The 18,591-nt window shown below is 45.3% G+C and overlaps 1 protein-coding gene across 2 annotated transcripts; it reads left to right on the top strand.

Annotated features, from left to right (window-relative positions):
• The first annotated feature begins 6,317 nt into the window (after positions 1-6,317).
• Positions 6,318-15,933, top strand: LOC108700366 (circadian-associated transcriptional repressor). 2 transcript variants are annotated; one of them, XM_018233493.2, is made up of 6 exons: positions 6,318-6,863; positions 11,070-11,606; positions 12,057-12,132; positions 13,274-13,352; positions 14,678-14,813; positions 14,997-15,933. In XM_018233493.2, exons 2-6 carry the CDS (start codon positions 11,082-11,084, stop codon positions 15,528-15,530), a joined length of 1,350 nt encoding a protein of 449 aa, XP_018088982.1. In that variant the 5' UTR covers positions 6,318-6,863; positions 11,070-11,081; the 3' UTR covers positions 15,531-15,933. The 2 variants fall into 2 exon arrangements, with proteins under 2 accessions (XP_018088982.1, XP_018088983.1); XM_018233494.2 differs by lacking the exon at positions 6,318-6,863 and adding an exon at positions 7,867-8,585.
• Positions 15,934-18,591: the final 2,658 nt, after the last annotated feature.

The raw sequence follows: 18,591 nt of genomic DNA, 5'->3' as shown, positions 1-18,591 counted from the left end.
AATGGATCCACAGGACCAGAGATGTTCAGTTAAAAAATAGTTTTATTGGTAGAAAAGTTAAAAATATAGCTGCATCTCCAACCACCCTACGCGTTTCACACTCCTTTAGGGCTCAGACTCACACTCCTTTAGTCATGGGCTCAGATTAAGCGCCGTAAAGCAGTGTGAAACGCGTAGGGTGGTTGGAGATGCAGCTATATTTTTAACTTTTCTACCAATAAAACTATTTTTATCGGTTTGGGATTCAGCCTTTTTCAGCAGGATTCGGATTCAGCCGAATCCTTATGCCTGGCTGAACCGAATCCTAATTTGCATATGTAAATTAGGGACAGGTAGGGGAATCAAGTGACTTTTCGTTACAAAAGAAGAATTTTTTCTATTTTTTCCTTTCCTGCCCTAAATTTGCATATGTAAATTAGGATTCGGTTCAGTATTCAGACGATTTTTTCACCAAGGATTGGGGGATTCGGCCGAATCCCAAATAGCGAATTCGGTGCATCCCTATTTTTTAGATGAACCCCACCCATTGCCCCATGGAGCATAACAGATCTTTGAAGGGATCAGGGTCTATAACTCCATTGGGTCAGAACTTGATACCACCTAGTAACAGCAGTGAAGTCAAACCTGCTATTTATTGCTTTGCTAAAGAGAAACCTCCAAGAAACCTCAACGTAACAGCTACATTTTATGTAGAATATAAAGATAAAGTGGCGCCAATTCTCTTGAAGATCTTTAGAGACAGCCGGGAAGGTTACCCTTTCTGTTTGACCTTGTTTTTCAAATGTAAGGGTCCAAAGTTGGGAACTGGAGGCCTATTGCCCTTCTCAATAATGACTGGAAGCTTCTTCCAAAGATACTTTTTGCTGCACTGCTTTAAGCACTTTATTGTCATCTGTCCAACTAGGCCCTAGAATTACGCAAAAGCTCATACCATTAGGTGCTACTTCCTATCCTTGGACGAGGCTAAGGCCTTTTATCAGGTAAATCATTGGTACTTGTGAGCAACTTTAACACATCCAGGAATTCCTTGCAATTTATGAGATGGCTTTCTATTTTGTACCAAGAGGCCGTAAGATTCACATTGATCACTGTTACTATAGGCACCATCTCTCCCTACTATACCTGCTATCCCACAGTCACACTCCCTTCCCAGAGACTATTATCCACTGTTACTATAGGTACCATCTCTCCCTACTATACCTGCTATCCCACAGTCACACTCCCTTCCCAGAGACTATTATCCACTGTTACTATAGACACCATCTCTCCCTACTATACCTGCTATCCCACAGTCACACTCCCTTCCCAGAGACTATTATCCACTGTTACTATAGGTACCATCTCTCCCTACTATACCTGCTATCCCACAGTCACACTCCCTTCCCAGAGACTATTATCCACTGTTACTATAGACACCATCTCTCCCTACTATACCTGCTATCCCACAGTCACACTCCCTTCCCAGAGACTATTATCCACTGTTACTATAGGCACCATCTCTCCCTACTATACCTGCTATCCCACAGTCACACTCCCTTCCCAGAGACTATTATCCACTGTTACTATAGACACCATCTCTCCCTACTATACCTGCTATCCCACAGTCACACTCCCTTCCCAGAGACTATTATCCACTGTTACTATAGACACCATCTCTCCCTACTATACCTGCTATCCCACAGTCACACTCCCTTCCCAGAGACTATTATCCCACTGTTACTATAGACACCATCTCTCCCTACTATACCTGCTATCCCACAGTCACATTCCCTTCCCAGAGACTATGATCCACTGTTACTATAGACACCATCTCTTCCTACTATACCTGCTATCCCACAGTCAAACTCCCTTCCCAGAGACTATTATCCCACTGTTACTATAGACACCATCTCTCCCTACTATACCTGCTATCCCACAGTCACACTCCCTTCCCAGAGACTATTATCCACTATTACTATAGACACCATCTCTCCCTACTATACCTGTTATCCCACAGTCACACTCCCTTCCCAGAGACTATTATCCACTGTTACTATAGACACCATCTCTCCCTACTATACCTGCTATCCCACAGTCACACTCCCTTCCCAGAGACTATTATCCACTGTTACTATAGACACCATCTCTCCCTACTATACCTGCTATCCCACAGTCACACTCCCTTCCCAGAGACTATTATCCACTGTTACTATAGGTACCATCTCTCCCTACTATACCTGCTATCCCACAGTCACACTCCCTTCCCAGAGACTATTATCCACTGTTACTATAGACACCATCTCTCCCTACTATACCTGCTATCCCACAGTCACACTCCCTTCCCAGAGACTATTATCCACTGTTACTATAGGCACCATCTCTCCCTACTATACCTGCTATCCCACAGTCACACTCCCTTCCCAGAGACTATTATCCACTGTTACTATAGACACCATCTCTCCCTACTATACCTGCTATCCCACAGTCACACTCCCTTCCCAGAGACTATTATCCACTGTTACTATAGACACCATCTCTCCCTACTATACCTGCTATCCCACAGTCACACTCCCTTCCCAGAGACTATTATCCCACTGTTACTATAGACACCATCTCTCCCTACTATACCTGCTATCCCACAGTCACATTCCCTTCCCAGAGACTATGATCCACTGTTACTATAGACACCATCTCTTCCTACTATACCTGCTATCCCACAGTCAAACTCCCTTCCCAGAGACTATTATCCCACTGTTACTATAGACACCATCTCTCCCTACTATACCTGCTATCCCACAGTCACACTCCCTTCCCAGAGACTATTATCCACTATTACTATAGACACCATCTCTCCCTACTATACCTGTTATCCCACAGTCACACTCCCTTCCCAGAGACTATTATCCACTGTTACTATAGACACCATCTCTCCCTACTATACCTGCTATCCCACAGTCACACTCCCTTCCCAGAGACTATTATCCACTGTTACTATAGACACCATCTCTCCCTACTATACCTGCTATCCCACAGTCACACTCCCTTCCCAGAGACTATTATCCACTGTTACTATAGGCACCATCTCTCCCTACTATACCTGCTATCCCACAGTCACACTCCCTTCCCAGAGACTATTATCCACTGTTACTATAGACACCATCTCTCCCTACTATACCTGCTATCCCACAGTCACACTCCCTTCCCAGAGACTATTATCCACTGTTACTATAGGCACCATCTCTCCTTACTATACCTGCTATCCCACAGTCACACTCCCTTCCCAGAGACTATTATCCACTGTTACTATAGACACCATCTCTCCCTACTATACCTGCTATCCCACAGTCACACTCCCTTCCCAGAGACTATTATCCACTGTTACTATAGACACCATCTCTCCCTACTATACCTGCTTTCCCACAGTCACACTCCCTTCCCAGAGACTATTACCCACTGTTACTATAGACACATCTCTCCCTACTATACCTGCTATCTCACAGTCACACTCCCTTCCCAGAGACTATTATCCACTGTTACTATAGACACCATCTCTCCCTACTATACCTGCTTTCCCACAGTCACACTCCCTTCCCAGAGACTATTATATTGATATATCTGTTTATGTACAGGAGTATATTTAACTATATGAATATGTACAGAAATCTGTATGTATGTAGGAGTATAAGCAGCGCCAATGCTGTTATTTCAGTGTAATTAAAGGGACACTAGACCACATTATCTTTATGTTGTGCATAGTCACCCTGTTACGCTAGAATGGCAATAAGAATCTGTGCATATAACACAACTGTTATCTAACATTTTCCAAGCACAAGAAATATTTCCAATCCGGTAGGTACATTGTAGCTGTGGGAGCAGAATGAGTAATCCTGGGTCTTTGGGCAGAGCGTGCGTTGAAGCTCCGCACACACTCAGCAAATTCGCTCACACACTATTAGATAAGCAGCACTGGGTGTTAGCGTGATTGGCTGGCCTTGGACATGGGTGGGTGTGGTTAAAGGGAGCTTCTGGGCTCTGATTGGAGTGTGAATGAGAGTGGGCAGTTGCATTGGCCCATTCAGCAATCTGATTGCTGTTATTCCTGTATTCCGTTACAGAAACATGTGCCCCTATCTCTGTCTCTCATCATTCAGCTTTGCTTGGAGTCATCTAGTTCTCTTGTGTAACTGCAGGAAAAGTTGTTGTACAATAATCAGCTTGAAACTAAAATGTTCTGAAAGCTTGCTTTGATTATTTTAGTTAGCCAATAAAGGTATCACCGCTTTGTTTTATTTCAAAAGGGTTGCCCTGTAACTAGTTCCCCTTGAAACCCCGCGGTGCTGCTGAGATCCAGTCTCCCCTCTGCCTGTGATTAATATTCAACCCAGGGGGAGATAACCAGAAGCAGTGATGGGAAAGTGACTCTGCACATGGAGATATAAGGGATGAAGGGAAAAATGAGGAAAGGGAAATAGAACACAGGCAAATGGTGTTTAATGTAACTGATTCGTTACAGGACAAAAGGGTGAATTGTAATGGCACAAACCAAAGGCCCCTGTAAGGTACTGCCTTATGCCGAACAAGAACCAATCCAATCCCTTGTTCCATTATTGTGTCCCTGACTGGTGACTTACTGTCACAGTACTGACCCCTTCCTCCCATCTTACTCGTGCTCTACTACTGTCTCTCACCAGGGCCCTTGACCTCAGGTTTTACTGTAAAAGAGCAAACCCAGTGACCCTTGATGTCAAGTTCTACCATACAGGAGCCAGGCCAAGCAGGCCCCTGAGATCAGGTTCTACAGTATTGGAGCCATACCAGGGGCCCTTGAGGTCATGTTCTACAGTATAGGAGCCATCCCAGGGGCCCTTGAGGACAGGTTTTACTGTAAAAGAGCCAACCCAGTGGCCCTTGAGGTCAGGTCCTAGCCTACAGGAGCCAGACCAAGCAATACACTGAGATTAGGTTCTATGGTATAGGAGCCACAACAAGGGCCCTTGAGGTCAGATTCTTCAGTATAGGAGCCAAGCCAGGGGCCCTTGAGGTAAGGTTTTACTGTAAAGGAGCCAATCTGGGGCCCCTAGTCAGGTCAGGTTGTACACTACAGGAGCCAGGCCAAGCCTAGAGGGCCAAAAGGTCAGGTTCTACTGTACAGGAGCCATGCCAGGGGCCCTTAAGGTCACGTTTTACTGTAAAAGAGCCAACCCAGTGGCCCTTGAGGTCAGGTCCTAACCTACAGGAGCCAGGCCAAGCAGGACACTGAGATTAGGTTGTATGGTATAGGAGCCATACCAGGGGCCCTTGAGGTCAGATTCTACAGTATAGGGCCATCCCAGGGACCCTTGAGGTAAGGTTTTACTGTAAAGGAGCCAATCTGGGGCCCCTAAGGTCAGGTTGTACACTACAGGAGTCAGGCCAAGCCTAGAGGGCCATAAGGTCAGGTTCTACTGTACAGGAGCCATGCCAGGGGCCCCTGAGGTCAGGTTCTAAGTAGATGAGCCATCCCAGAGGCACTTGAGGTTAGGCTGTACTGTACAGGGGCCCTGGAGCAAATGGCCAGTGGTTTAACCCAGGCAGCTGCTGTGGGAACAACTTCAGAATGTCATAGAAAGGGAGAAATGTGTGTCAGACAGGAAAGGGTTAAAGCCGCTATTATAGACACATGAGGGGGGAAAGCAAAGGGGGGGACCCCTCGATACTCGTCCCTCCCTACTGAGCCTTCCAACCAGGGTTGCCAGGTCTAGTTTTCAAATTTTGGTGGCCGCCAGATTTGTGCCCCAAAATTGATTGAAATTGAGGGAAATCATGTGAGAATGTTTAAGAGGGACGGGAGACTGTGGGTACAGAGCCCAAATCTGGTCAGTCCCGTTGCATGCTGGGAATTGTAGTCTTCCACTAGACTCGGCAGTCGGCAAACTGTTAGACAAAAACTACATTACCCAACATGCACTGGGAGACAAGGGCTCGGCACATTAGGGCAAGAAAAAAACCTTGGCTGGTTACCAAAGTACAAACCAGAAAAAGGCCCAACAAGTAGCCCAAAGCCGCACCTTGGCTAGTTTGTAATTTCAAAACCCGCCTGGTCTTTAAATGAGTAGCCCGGCTTCCAACTCCCCAACTGCACCGCCAGGCCCATCCCTCTCATATGTCCTTCCATAACCCCTCGCGCTGCCACGCCCCGCCCCTCTCCTAAACCGCAAACCCCAATTGGCCCCGCCCATTAGCACATTCTAACGCTATAGCCCACCTCCGCAGTCCAGCCTCTTTCCCGTCTCTGGAGTCTTTGCCCCTCCCCTTGCCCCGCCCCTGACTCCGCCCCCGCCATGCCCATCACATTGCACTAAGGCTGCGTCCCCGCTACTGACTGAGCCCACATGTAAGGGCGAGGCAATGGTGATGCTACTCTACCAATCAGATTCCTTTCCCTGCCTCCTCTACCCGAGAACCAATGAGAATTTGCGTGGATGACGTTGAGCTGGACGGGTGGGGAAGACACCGGCCAATGAGCGATGGCGATCTGGGAGCACAGGGGGAGGCACGTGCCGGGCTACACGTGTTTGTATGAAAGAGACTCGGCACCCGGGGAGGAGACGCTGAGACTGACACTGCACAGAGACTTACAGCGAGTCCAGCACTGAGACTTCACTTAGGTACCAGCTGAGAGTCCTATCATAGAAATACCCAGCCTGAGATTCATACACAGACCCACAGGGATAGAAGAGACAAACAGCCTTGGAGAGACTTTCCTGAGAACAGAAGAGACAAGCAGCCTTGGAGAGACTCAACCTGGGACCCACAGAGACATAAGATGCAGCCAGGCTTGTAGAGACCTCACCTGAGACCAACAAGGATATAAGAGACATTCAACCTTGGAGAGACTTCAGAAGGTAAGAAATGCAAGAGACACCCATACTTAACTGAGACACATAGCATTGGAGAGACATACTGAGACCCACAGAGATATGCACTGAGACATACAGCTCTGGAGAGACATAGTGGGGCTCATTGGGCAAATTTGCACCTGGGCAGTAACCCATAGCAACCAATCAGTAATTCGATTTTTCCAGACAGCTGCAAGGAAAACAATGGAAGCAAACACCTGATTGGTTGCTGTGGGTAACTGCCCAGGCGCAAATTTGCCCAGTGTTTATAAATGACCCCAAGTGAGACCCATAGAGATACACTGGGATATACAGCTCTGGAGAGACACACAGAGACCTAGAGAGAGATACACTGGGATATACAGTTCTGGAGAGACATACAGAGTTTATGAGCCTTGGATTTCTAATGAGACACACAGAGACATACTAGACACCCATCATTGGAGAGATACTGAGATATTTACACTGAGTCACATAGAACTGAAGAGACATATGCTAAAGACATACAAGGAGATAGACAGCCTCAAATAGATTTCTACTGCCCACTTGTACTTGTACTGCAATACACGACCTGATGAGACATACCAACACATACAATGAGACAGCCTTGGAGTTACTGTGTCCTACAGTAAGACAGACAGGGCAGGACCCACAAATACACGTGAGACTCACAGACAGGGAGAAACTCATATGGACATCCAGTGTGGACAGTCTAAAGCAGGGATCCCCAACCTTTTGTACCTGTGAGCAACATCGAGATGTTAAAGGAGTTGGGGAGCAACACAAGCATGAAAAATGTTCTTGGGGTGCCAAATAAATGCTGTGATTGGCCATTTGGTAGCCCCTATGTGGATTGTCAACCTACATTGAGACTCTGTTGGGCAGTACATCTGGTTATTATTCAACCAAAACTTGCCTCCAAGCCTGGAATTCAAAAATAAGCTCCTGCTTTGGGGTTACTGGGAGCAACATCCAAGGGGTTGGAGAGTAACATGTTGCTCACGAGCTACTGGTTGGGGATCACTGGTCTGAAGAAACATAAACCAAATATTTAGGCTGTGACAGAGAGAGTGGGAGAGCCACACACAGAGTGGGAAAGAAACACTGAGACACAGGTGCGATTGAGCACTTGAACAAGTGTCTTTTTTTTTTTTTTAACGCTGACTACTGTGTAATAGACAGTTTAGGGTGTCACACAGAGTGGGCACAACAGCGACATTCAGTTTAGGTGAGATCCACTAAATAATAAAGCTCTCTGTCCAGCCTGGGAGAGATAAATGATCCATTGGCTTCAGTTTGGGTGAGAGCTTTCGAGACCTCTACTGTGGTACTGGGAGATTGATTGTAGTACATTGAGGTGACATGGTTAGAACTCACTGAGAGACAGTTAGAGCTGCCCAGAGACAAACAGAGAGCCTGAGAGAGTACAGCAGAGACATCAGGCTGGGAGAGGCCGACAGCACAGACAGAGGGAGCAAGAGACAGAGCCAGCAAGAGACAGAGCCAACGTGAGACTGAGCCAGAAAGAGACAGAGCCAACGTGAGACAGAGCCAGAAAGAGACATATACAAAGAAATTCATGGGTGGTGCCAGTGGGGAGACACAAAGCAGGTGCAAGGAGGCACCCAGTGACAGGGGGGAGGCTATCCATCTGCTGAGAGTGCTGATACACCAAATAGACAGCAAGCACAATCCTGAGAGATTACTAGAGATACAGACAGACAGGAGGTGAGTGACCCTGCGGAGCATTCGTAGTTTACATGGACACCCCCTGCCCACCCTTCTCCCATTTCTGCTTCAGCTTCATTGTGCTCTACATCTGCCCATTTACTGCGCTACATTTGCACCCCCTTTTCAATTCTCTGGGGGGATTTGCACGCAGCTTAATCCCGGAGACCCCCTGATATCTGTGCACAGATATTAACATGGATTTTGGAATTAAGTGCAGGTATATCCCATAGGGACAAGCACATTGTCATTAGGAGCCTCAGTGAGGAGATGGGGTGGATATGGAAGTTTTGGGCTCTCTAGAGGATTGTATGTTCAAGGCCCCTCCAATAGACTTCTTTGAGATTATCCTAACAGTGAATATTAAGGACACAAATATGCATTGGTGGCATTGTAGTACTGAAACTCCCTGCAGTTTTTGGAGTGTGATTGAAGTGATTGAAGTTTATCAGAGCACAAGTCACATGACTGGGGGCAGCTGGGAAACTGACAATATGTCTAGCCCCATGTCAGATTTCAAAATTAAATATAAAAACAATCTGTTTGCTCTTTTGAGAAACGGATTTCAGTGCAGAATTCTGCTGGAGCAGCTCTATTAACTTATGTGTTTAAAAAAAATTCTTATGACAGTATCCCTTTAAAGAGAAAGTATCCATTGCAAAGTTTAGCTTCAATTCAGAGATTTCTCTATAGCAGGGGGTGGACAAGCACCCCAGATCGAATTCCTTCTGCAGCTCATATGATATTGGCACAGGTCAGTTTGTAACCACTGCAGTGCCAGATGTTGCCCATTCTTGCTGTATAGTAAGGCCACTGGGGGCGCTGTTGTTATTTGGATAAAGGAAATCATTTTTTTAGAATTTGGATTATTTGGATATAATAGAGTCTATGGGAGATGGCCTTTCCATAGTTTGGAACTTTCTAGATAATTAGTTTTCGGATAATGGATCCCATATATATATATAAGGGCACACGCTCCAGAGAGGAAAGCTATAAATAAACATATGTAGACTATATATATATATATATATATATATTTTTTTTTTTATAGCCTCCCTCTCTGGAGCGTGTTCCCTTAACTGACCTGTTTGGGGGCCCCTTTTCATATATATTTAGATCCGGAAACCACACTAAATGCCACCCAGAGACTTACAGACGTTGCGCCCACTCAGAACCCAAACATGAGCAAACGTGTGTGCGCGGCACATTCCAAAGGCTGGAGATTTCTCACTGGGCCCGGATGACTAAGCAGCACTAAATCAGAGGATGAGTGGGAAAGTGAATAATGACTTCACCAATTATTGCCTTTCTTTCATGCTAATAGGAGTCATATCCTCCAGTTAGTGAAGGTGCATAGTAGTGGCAGCACCTGGAACAAAATCGCCTCCCCAGAGATCCATCATTATTTATATAGTCACTTCCCCAAGTCCTTTTATCTCTTTATACACACACTACCCTACAGTTACAGCCCCTACCCCTGAACCATCTTACCTTACTATACACACTATCAAATTCATTAATATCAATGAATTTTGTTCCAACAGCGCCACCTGCTGGTCAGTTTCCCACCAGTCTGACCACCAAGTAGTCAAGGAAGTTGTCAGGAGAGAGAAAGAGGCTGCTCTGATGTTCTTCTGCTTAGGAATAAAATTAGAAACCTCTCTCAAATCTTTCCTAAGCAGAAGAAAATCAGAGCAGCCTCTTTCTTTCTCCTGACAACTTCCTTGACTACTTGGTGGTCAGACTGGTGGGAAACTGACCAGCAGGTGGCGCTGTTGTAACACTATTCATATTAACAGTATATGTATCCCTTAATATCTTGGTATAAACAATAAATAAATAATGAATGTACTTGCAAAAGAGCACAGAATAGCACTCTCGTTAATTTTTATTACATTCACTTATTTTAAAGATTTACTTGCCCAAGATCACAGGAAGCTGATGACCGGCTTTCCTCAGTCAGAGCCCATTGTTTCGAGCCGCTCCTTTACACAGTCACATCATTGCACCCTTGTATCACCTTACCCGGAATATTACCCAAGTACTTACTGTCCTGGGCAGCCTTTGTGCAGTTGGCAGGATACATTGGGGTTTGGTATGTCAGATATAAAGATATTATATGTATAACTCCGCTGGCACATGCGAGTACAGTCCTTGCAGTTGCCAATATGAAATAAGAGCAAGTGCTGAGGGAGGGAGGTTAGTTGAGTTTGCACAGAACCTTATGCCGCTGCCTTTCACCTGGTGCTATTTGGTTCCTATTCCATCACCTCTCTAATTACAGGATTGCTCCATTATATAAACGGGGGGTGTCCTTGCGACGTGCTGTTTTTGTGCAAAAGAAGGGGATAAGGAGGGATTACAGGTAAAAGAAAACAATGGCATTTTAGTGAAAAGCAGAATATGCAAGAAGATGCCCCAGTATTTAGGTAATGGGGGACAGATATAACTACAGTATATGCCTAATCATTTCTTTTCCCCCAGGCGATTGATTCCATGATGGAGGACACAGAATCTTCCGATTTGCTGTCTTCATACGACTCTATTACGTCTGCGGGCAGCAGCTTGTCCAGCACTCGGGAGGACACCAATTATGCGGACTTTGACGTCTTCTTTTCAGATGGTCTGGAGGAAGCGAGAAAGGACAAGGAGGATTATGGGAAAGTGACAATGATTCCAAACTCCCGACTGAGCAGCGCCGACCACCCGGTGTTGATACGGCTGGAGAATGAGTACCAAGCGCGGAGGTCTCAATGGCAGCCGAGGTCCGGGCAGGACCCTGAGGAGATAGCGGGGAGGATCTTGTGCCCCAATCAAAACAACCCGGCAAGCCGTCACATGACAGTTAGCAGCACCAGGCAGTTGCCACAACAGAAACTCTTTGTCTGCTCAGAGGAGGCCAATATAGAGGCCCCACATGGATTCAAAAGGCAATGGAAAAGGGAAGCAGAAATGTCATCTAACTGGTGGCAGGAAAATAATGTGCCAATGACAGAAGGGGACAGGATATTCGCACAGAAGGTTTGTATATTTTACAAAAATAATACAATTCCTGAATTAACCTTTCCTCAAATCTCAGCCATAAAGCAGGACAGGACTGCTGCTTACAATGGGGATCAGATAGGATCTGTGCAGCCACTGGGACAGAATGTTCTCTTATACAGATAGCTAGAATCTCAGCTGCCATAAAGCAGGACAGGACTGCTGCTTACAATGGGGATCAGATAGGATCTGTGCAGCCACTGGGACAGAATGCTCTGTTATACAGATAGCTAGAATCTCAGCTGCCATAAAGCAGGACAGGACTGCTGCTTACAATGGGGATCAGATAGGATCTGTGCAGCCACTGGGACAGAATACTCTGTTATACAGATAGCTAGAATCTCAGCTGCCATAAAGCAGGGCAACAATGGGGATCAAGTGGGATCTATGTCAACTGTGTCTAATTTTTTTCACCTTTTTTTTTTACAGTGTCAAGAACTTCAGGGCTTTATAAAACCTCTGACAAACCTTCTAAATGGACTTAAGAAAGGACGTTATGATAAAGGTACATATATTTTTTTGTTCTGTAGCCCTTCTGGTGTCTGTACTGAAATGTTACCATGGGAATAATTTATAGGTTTCATTATGTATCTGAGTGGTCTCCTGTGCTATTATCTGCTACTATCTGAGTCCGTTTAATTTGAGCAGCCTTCCAGTCTGGTCGTTGGGGGGAGCCATAAATTCGGCATAGCAGGTATAACCAGTGTCCTCAACTCAGCAGCCTTTGATCCAAACAAATGATAGGGCCGGTTTCAAATGTTAACGCTTCATTAATGCATCGGGTTGCAGTTTCCATCTAAAGGAAATGCGATAACAGGAACGTCAGGGATCAGTTGATAAGTGGCTCAGAATGCGCGGTTGGTGGCATTTCTGGCAGCGCAGCATACCCTGACTCGGGATTAAAGGGCCAGTAGCACCAAGAGGTTAAAGGGATTCTGTCATGATTTTTATGATGTCGTTTTTATTTCTAAATTACACTGCAAATAATTCACTCTACAATATACAATTTAATTCCTGAACCAGCAAGTGTATTAAGTTGTAATATTGGTGTGTAGGTGCATCTCAGGTCATTTTGCCTGGTCATGTGATTTCAGAAAGAGCCAGCACTTTAGGATGGAACTGCTTTCTGGCAGGCTGTTGTTTCTCCTACTCAATGTAACTGAATGTGTCTCAGTGGGACCTGGATTTTACTATTGAGTGTTGTTCTTAGATCTACCAGGCAGCTGTTATCTTGTGTTAGGGAGCTGTTATCTGGTTACCTTCCCATTGTTCTGTTGTTTGGCTGCTGGGGGGAAAGGGAGGAGGTGATATCACTCCAACTTGCAGTACAGCAGTAAAGAGTGACTGAAGTTTATCAGAGCACAAGTCACATGACTGGGGGCAGCTGGTAAACTGACATAATGTCGAGCCCCATTTCAGATTTCAAAATTAAATATAAAAAAATCTGTTTGCTCTTTTGAAAAATGGATTTCAGTGCAGAATTCTGCTGGAGCAGCACTATTAACAGAAAAAAAACATTTCTTTAAAATGCTCTTTGGCTGCATGGTTTCAAGAGTCAGAACCAGCAGTCCAGGAAGGGACAACCAAATGCAGCTGTCGAGACATTAACGTTTATGTAAACCGTATGTGTTGTTCTGTGCTTTCAGGGCTGAGCAGCTTCCAGCAGAGCGTGGCTATGGATCGGATACAGAGGATTGTGGGGGTTCTGCAGAAGCCACAAATGGGGTAAGTGGTGTCAAGTCTTTAATAGCCCCCAGCACAGTCCATCTATGATGACTATCCACATACAAATGGATTTTGTGTTCCTTCTGGCTACTCTGGTTCCCTCCTCTGCTCCAAAAAGGAGCAAATATTGTAGAGCCACTGGGCCGGGAACTGGCGTGATTGATTAACAGACTCCTGCCAATAAAGGCTTATTAATAATAGTCCATCCATTATTCTGAGCTCTAGGTCATTCTAATCCATCTTTGGTAGGGTTCTCTACCGCCGCACTTCTCTTCTTGCGCCAGATGCACCACTGAAAGTGCCTGTGCTGTGTATTGCACACATTAACACTTGCACCCGACGTTAGATAAAGGGGTGGTTCACCTTTAAGTCAACTTTTAGCATGTAATAGATTGCCCTGTTCCTAGCAACTTTGCAACTGCTCTTCATCGTTTTTTTTTTATAGTTTTTCTTTAATTATTTTCCTTCATCTTATGCCTGTTTTCAAAAAGGGATGACTGACCCCCTCATCCAAAAAATGATTGCTCGGTGAGCCAATTTTTACTTCTTATTGTTTATCTTTTTATAATATCTCTTGTAAATGATATCCTTATAAACGGTGACTAGTGATGTCATCAGTTATAAACGGTGAGTAGTGATGTCATTTTTGTCACATGACTCATTATATTATATTATAATAAATAAAGTAGCGTTGTTGGAAAATATGAGGATATTAGATGTCACCTCGGAGTTTCATGACCTGTATAAAAGCACTCGTCCTTCGGCTTTGTGTTTTTATATGGTCTTATAATTTGGACTTATAATATCCTTATACTTTACAATAGGGGGTACTTTATTCACTATATTCAGTCCCTTGCCTATTCATTAGGGATGTACCGAATCCAGGATTCAGTTCAATATTCTGCCTTTTTCAGCAAGATTCAGAGGCGGCCAAACCCTTGTGCCTGGCGGAACCGAATCCTAATTTGCATATGCGGGCGGTAGAAAATCACATGACTTTTCATCACAAAACAAAAAAAAATTTCCACTTTTTCCTTTCTCGCCCATAATTTGCATATGCAAATTCAGATTTGGTTCAGTATTCGCCCGAATCTTTCACAAAGTATTCAGGGATACGGATGAATCCCGGATGCTCCCTTGCGGCTGAACAGAAAAAAGCGCAACGCAGGGGAGCGCAGGAAAAACCGCCCGTGTGTAAAAGCCCTAAAGGTGAACTACCCCTTTAATAAGCCAGAAAACCTTCTAGTTGATGTAGGGTTTTCCCTTCAATCATTTTGCTTTAAGCTGACAGATGTCAATAATTGCCCTTTGTTTTCTGATTCCAGGGAGCGGTATTTGGCCACGTTGCTGCAGGTGGAAATGATGCTCAAGATTTGGTTTCCAGGTGTCACCAGCTCTTCCTCTTCATCGTCCTCCTCCTCAGACTATAACATGGAGGAACCTCTGTATAAGATGAGCAAGGTAATGGTTATAGTTGTATCTATAGGAATGCCGCCTGTATACTTTATATTGAGCTTACGGAGCTCTTTCGTTTTTCAGAAGTCGTCATACGTGAAACTTGGCTATTGCCTTTTATACTGAATAGTTGTATCCAGATAAAACACATATATGTTTCTATAATCTTTATATTTTGACCCCCTACAGCATCCTGATGGCAGTTGCGAAACAGCAAATAGCTTCCAGTTGAGGCAATACCCTTCTCCAAGCAATACCAATGTATCAAAGCCAACATGGAACCCAGCGGCCTCTCAGTTGGACTCAAATTGCAACCGCTCCAAAGAAAGGGTTCAGGTGGCGGGGGAGTTGCCTACAATGAACTTGACTTGGACGCACCCGGCTCCCATTTGCAACCCATCCCTCAGCCAGGCCGACCTTCATCATCTCAACAGCGCCTTGGGCCAGAACGTTTTTGGAGCCAACGCTAGCAACTGCGGCATTATCTTATTTCTGCACAATGACTTGGCCTCTTCCTCTCCTTTGCCCCGATCTAGTTCGGCGGTGCTGGAAGAGAAGCTGGTATCAGTAATCAGTCAACATCTAAAAGGAGAGGAGACCAAAGTAGAGAGACCTCGGAGAAGCAAAAGTGCCCCCGCAGTTGCGTCCTTTTGTGTAGACCAATCACAGTCGCGTCCTCCCTTAGCCGTATGCACTAAGAGATCTGCAGGGGAGAACACTTAAACGGCACAGGAACATATCAGATCTGTTCAGTAAGAACTTTCTCCACGTTTGTCCTCCGGCCCTGGAAGCAGGTGTCTGTTTTAAGAGAGAAGGAGGTGGCGCAGGAGTTGGAGCATCATGGCTTACCCTTTGCCAAGAAGAGTGAATGAGATGAGCCAGTGCTTAAAGAAACCAAAATCATCATTCTTTTGAGCTTCCCTGGTGGTGGCACCTAGTCCGGCAGGACAGTGTAACCTGTGGCCCTTCAGCTGTTGTTCAAGTTGTTGAGGGGCCTCTGTAAAGGGATTCTGACATGAGAAAACATGTTTTTTCTGCACTGAAATTCATTTTTTTAAAGAACTGCTTTTTTTTATATTTAATTTTGAAATCTGACATGGGGCTGGCCATATTGTCAGTTTCCCAGCTGCCCCCAGTCATGTGATTTGTGCTCTGATTAACTTCAGTCACTCTTTACTGCTGTACTGCAAGTTGGAGTGATATCACCAACAACAGAACAATGGGAAGGTAACCAGATAGCAGCTCCCTAACACAAGATAACAGCTGCCTGGTAGATCTAAGAACAACACTCAATAGTAAAATCCAGGTCCCACTGAGACACATTCTATATTGTACAGTGAATTATTTGCAGTGTAAACAGTGTCATTTAGAAATAAAAACGACACCTTTTGTTTGTCGATGGAGCAGGAGTTTGTGCTTCAACAACAACAAAAGTGCCACAGCTTGGGCAGCATTGTTATATTGCCACAATACGCAGCCAGAGGCTCATCTCTCCACTGCTGTAATGGGCATTTCTGTGCAATAAAGAGGTTAAATCCTCCCTGCAACAACAGAACTCTGTGATTCCCAGTAGTAGAGATATAGCAGGAGCCTTGTGGATAGGCACACTAAAACAGGGCCAAGTCTAAACCAATCACACCTTCATGCACACTAGGAAGAGAGTAAGGGGTACAGTGGCTTTTACTTAGCAACACCCCCCAAAAAAGAAAAACGACATTTTATGTGGTTGTTTAAGGCCTCTCCCAATTATGATTTAAAAGGCAGCCATCTTTAAATACTATTTACCAAGTGATATTGCAATTTGTATCCTCTGTGAGCAAAGCCCCATGAGTATGAGTTACATGGAAAGTAAAGCCAAGCTTCCCCTGTTGTATATATTGTATAATCAATGATAACCCAGACCATGGATGGAGGGAATGGGAATACATTGCACTATGCACTGAGAATATCTATGCAGATTTTGTTTTTTCTACTATCCAAGTAGTGTGGACTTTATTGTAAGTGCAATATAATGGGCAGGCAATTAAAAGTTAAAGCCATTCTATGAGCCTGATGTCACTGTTATCATTTCTAATAAAGGCGACTCCATTTGTACAACAGGGCCCTGTGTGTGTTTGCGTCTGTCTTTATTTGTCTTGCTTTTGTGCAACTCTCCCATTAAACTAACGCCTAATAAAGAATATGGCTAGAAATGCTGTACAGGTGTGGGACCTGTTATCCAGCATGCTCGGGACCTGGGGCATTCTGGATAACAGATCTTTCTGGAATTTGGATCTTCATACCTTAAGGGCAGAGACACAGGTGGAGATTCTGGGAGATTAGTCACCCGGCTACAAAACGCCTCTTCTTCTGCCGACTAATCTCTCCGAACTGCCTTCCCGCCGGCTAGAATCCTAATCGCTGGCGGGATGGCACTCGGAGCACTTCGTTTTTCGAAGTTTCCTCGTGAGGCATGAAGAGCTCCGAGTGTTCCGATACAGGGGAGGAACTCGGGATCTATGGGACCACCTAACACTCATAATTGCAGGCAACCATTGTGTTCCTACTGGGCCCCCCTCTCTCGCTCTCTCCCTCTCTGGGCATGGTTGATGATTATCAGGGTCAGACTGGAGCAATGGGGGTAACAGTCACCCTGTTATAGTTCCAGGGGTACCCAGGGTACAAATAAGCACTCACCCCAAATCTCTCCCTAACTGGCCTTCTGACTGGGCCCCCTTGGCTCATAACAAGGTTACAGATATATCGAAACATTGGGGTGTCACCCTGCTATAGTTCCAGGGGTACCCAGGGTACAAATAAACACTCACCCCAAATCTCCCCCTAACTGGCCTTCAGACTGGGCCCCCTTAGCTCATAACAAGGTTACAGATATATAGAAACATTGGGGTGTCACCCTGTTATAGTTCCAGGGGTACCCAGGGCACAAATAAGCACTCACCCCAAATCTCCCCCTAACTGACCTTCAGACTGACCCTTAGCTCATAACAAGGTTACAGATATATAGAAACATTGGGGTAACAGTCACCCTGCTATAGTTCCAGGGGTACCCAGGGCACAAATAAACACTCACCCCAAATCTCCCCCTAACTGACCTTCAGACTGGGCCCCCTTAGCTCATAACAAGGTTACAGATATATAGAAACATTGGGGTGTCACCCTGCTATAGTTCCAGGGGTACCCAGAGTACAAATAAGCACTCACCCCAAATCTCCCCCTAACTGACCTTCAGACTGGGCCCCCTTAGCTCATAACAAGGTTACAGATATATAGAAACATTGGGGTAACAGTCACCCTGCTATAGTTCCAGGGGTACCCAGGGTACAAATAAGCACTCACCCCAAATCTCCCCCTAACTGACCTTCAGACTGGGCCCCCTTAGCTCATAACAAGGTTACAGATATATAGAAACATTGGGGTGTCACCCTGCTATAGTTCCAGGGGTACCCAGGGTACAAATAAGCACTCACCCCAAATCTCCCCCTAACTGGCCTTCAGACTGGGCCCCCTTAGCTCATAACAAGGTTACAGATATATAGAAACATTGGGGTGTCACCCTGTTATAGTTCCAGGGGTAACCAGGGTACAAATAAGCACTCACCCCAAATCTCCCCCTAACTGACCTTCAAACTGGGCCCCCCTTAGCTCATAACAAGGTTACAGATATATAGAAACATTGGGGTGTCACCCTGCTATAGTTCCAGGGGTACCCAGGGTACAAATAAGCACTCCTACCTCAATCCACCATAGTTCTAGGTGCCCTGGGAGGGGGGGAGTAGTCCAGCTT

The sequence above is a fragment of the Xenopus laevis genome, chromosome 8S (assembly GCF_017654675.1).
Source record: "Xenopus laevis strain J_2021 chromosome 8S, Xenopus_laevis_v10.1, whole genome shotgun sequence".
NCBI classification, from domain to species: domain Eukaryota; kingdom Metazoa; phylum Chordata; class Amphibia; order Anura; family Pipidae; genus Xenopus; species Xenopus laevis.
Note: the sequence above shows the minus strand (reverse complement) of the source record. Positions and strands in the feature narration are given on the sequence as shown.

Coding starts and splice junctions, on each gene's coding strand:
- LOC108700366 (XM_018233493.2), top strand. CDS start 11,082: ATGATGGAGGACACAGAATCTTCCGATTTGCTGTCTTCATACGACTCT. Junction 12,133..13,273: donor GAAAGGACGTTATGATAAAG/GTACATATATTT, acceptor CTGTGCTTTCAG/GGCTGAGCAGCTTCCAGCAG. Junction 14,814..14,996: donor CTCTGTATAAGATGAGCAAG/GTAATGGTTATA, acceptor GACCCCCTACAG/CATCCTGATGGCAGTTGCGA.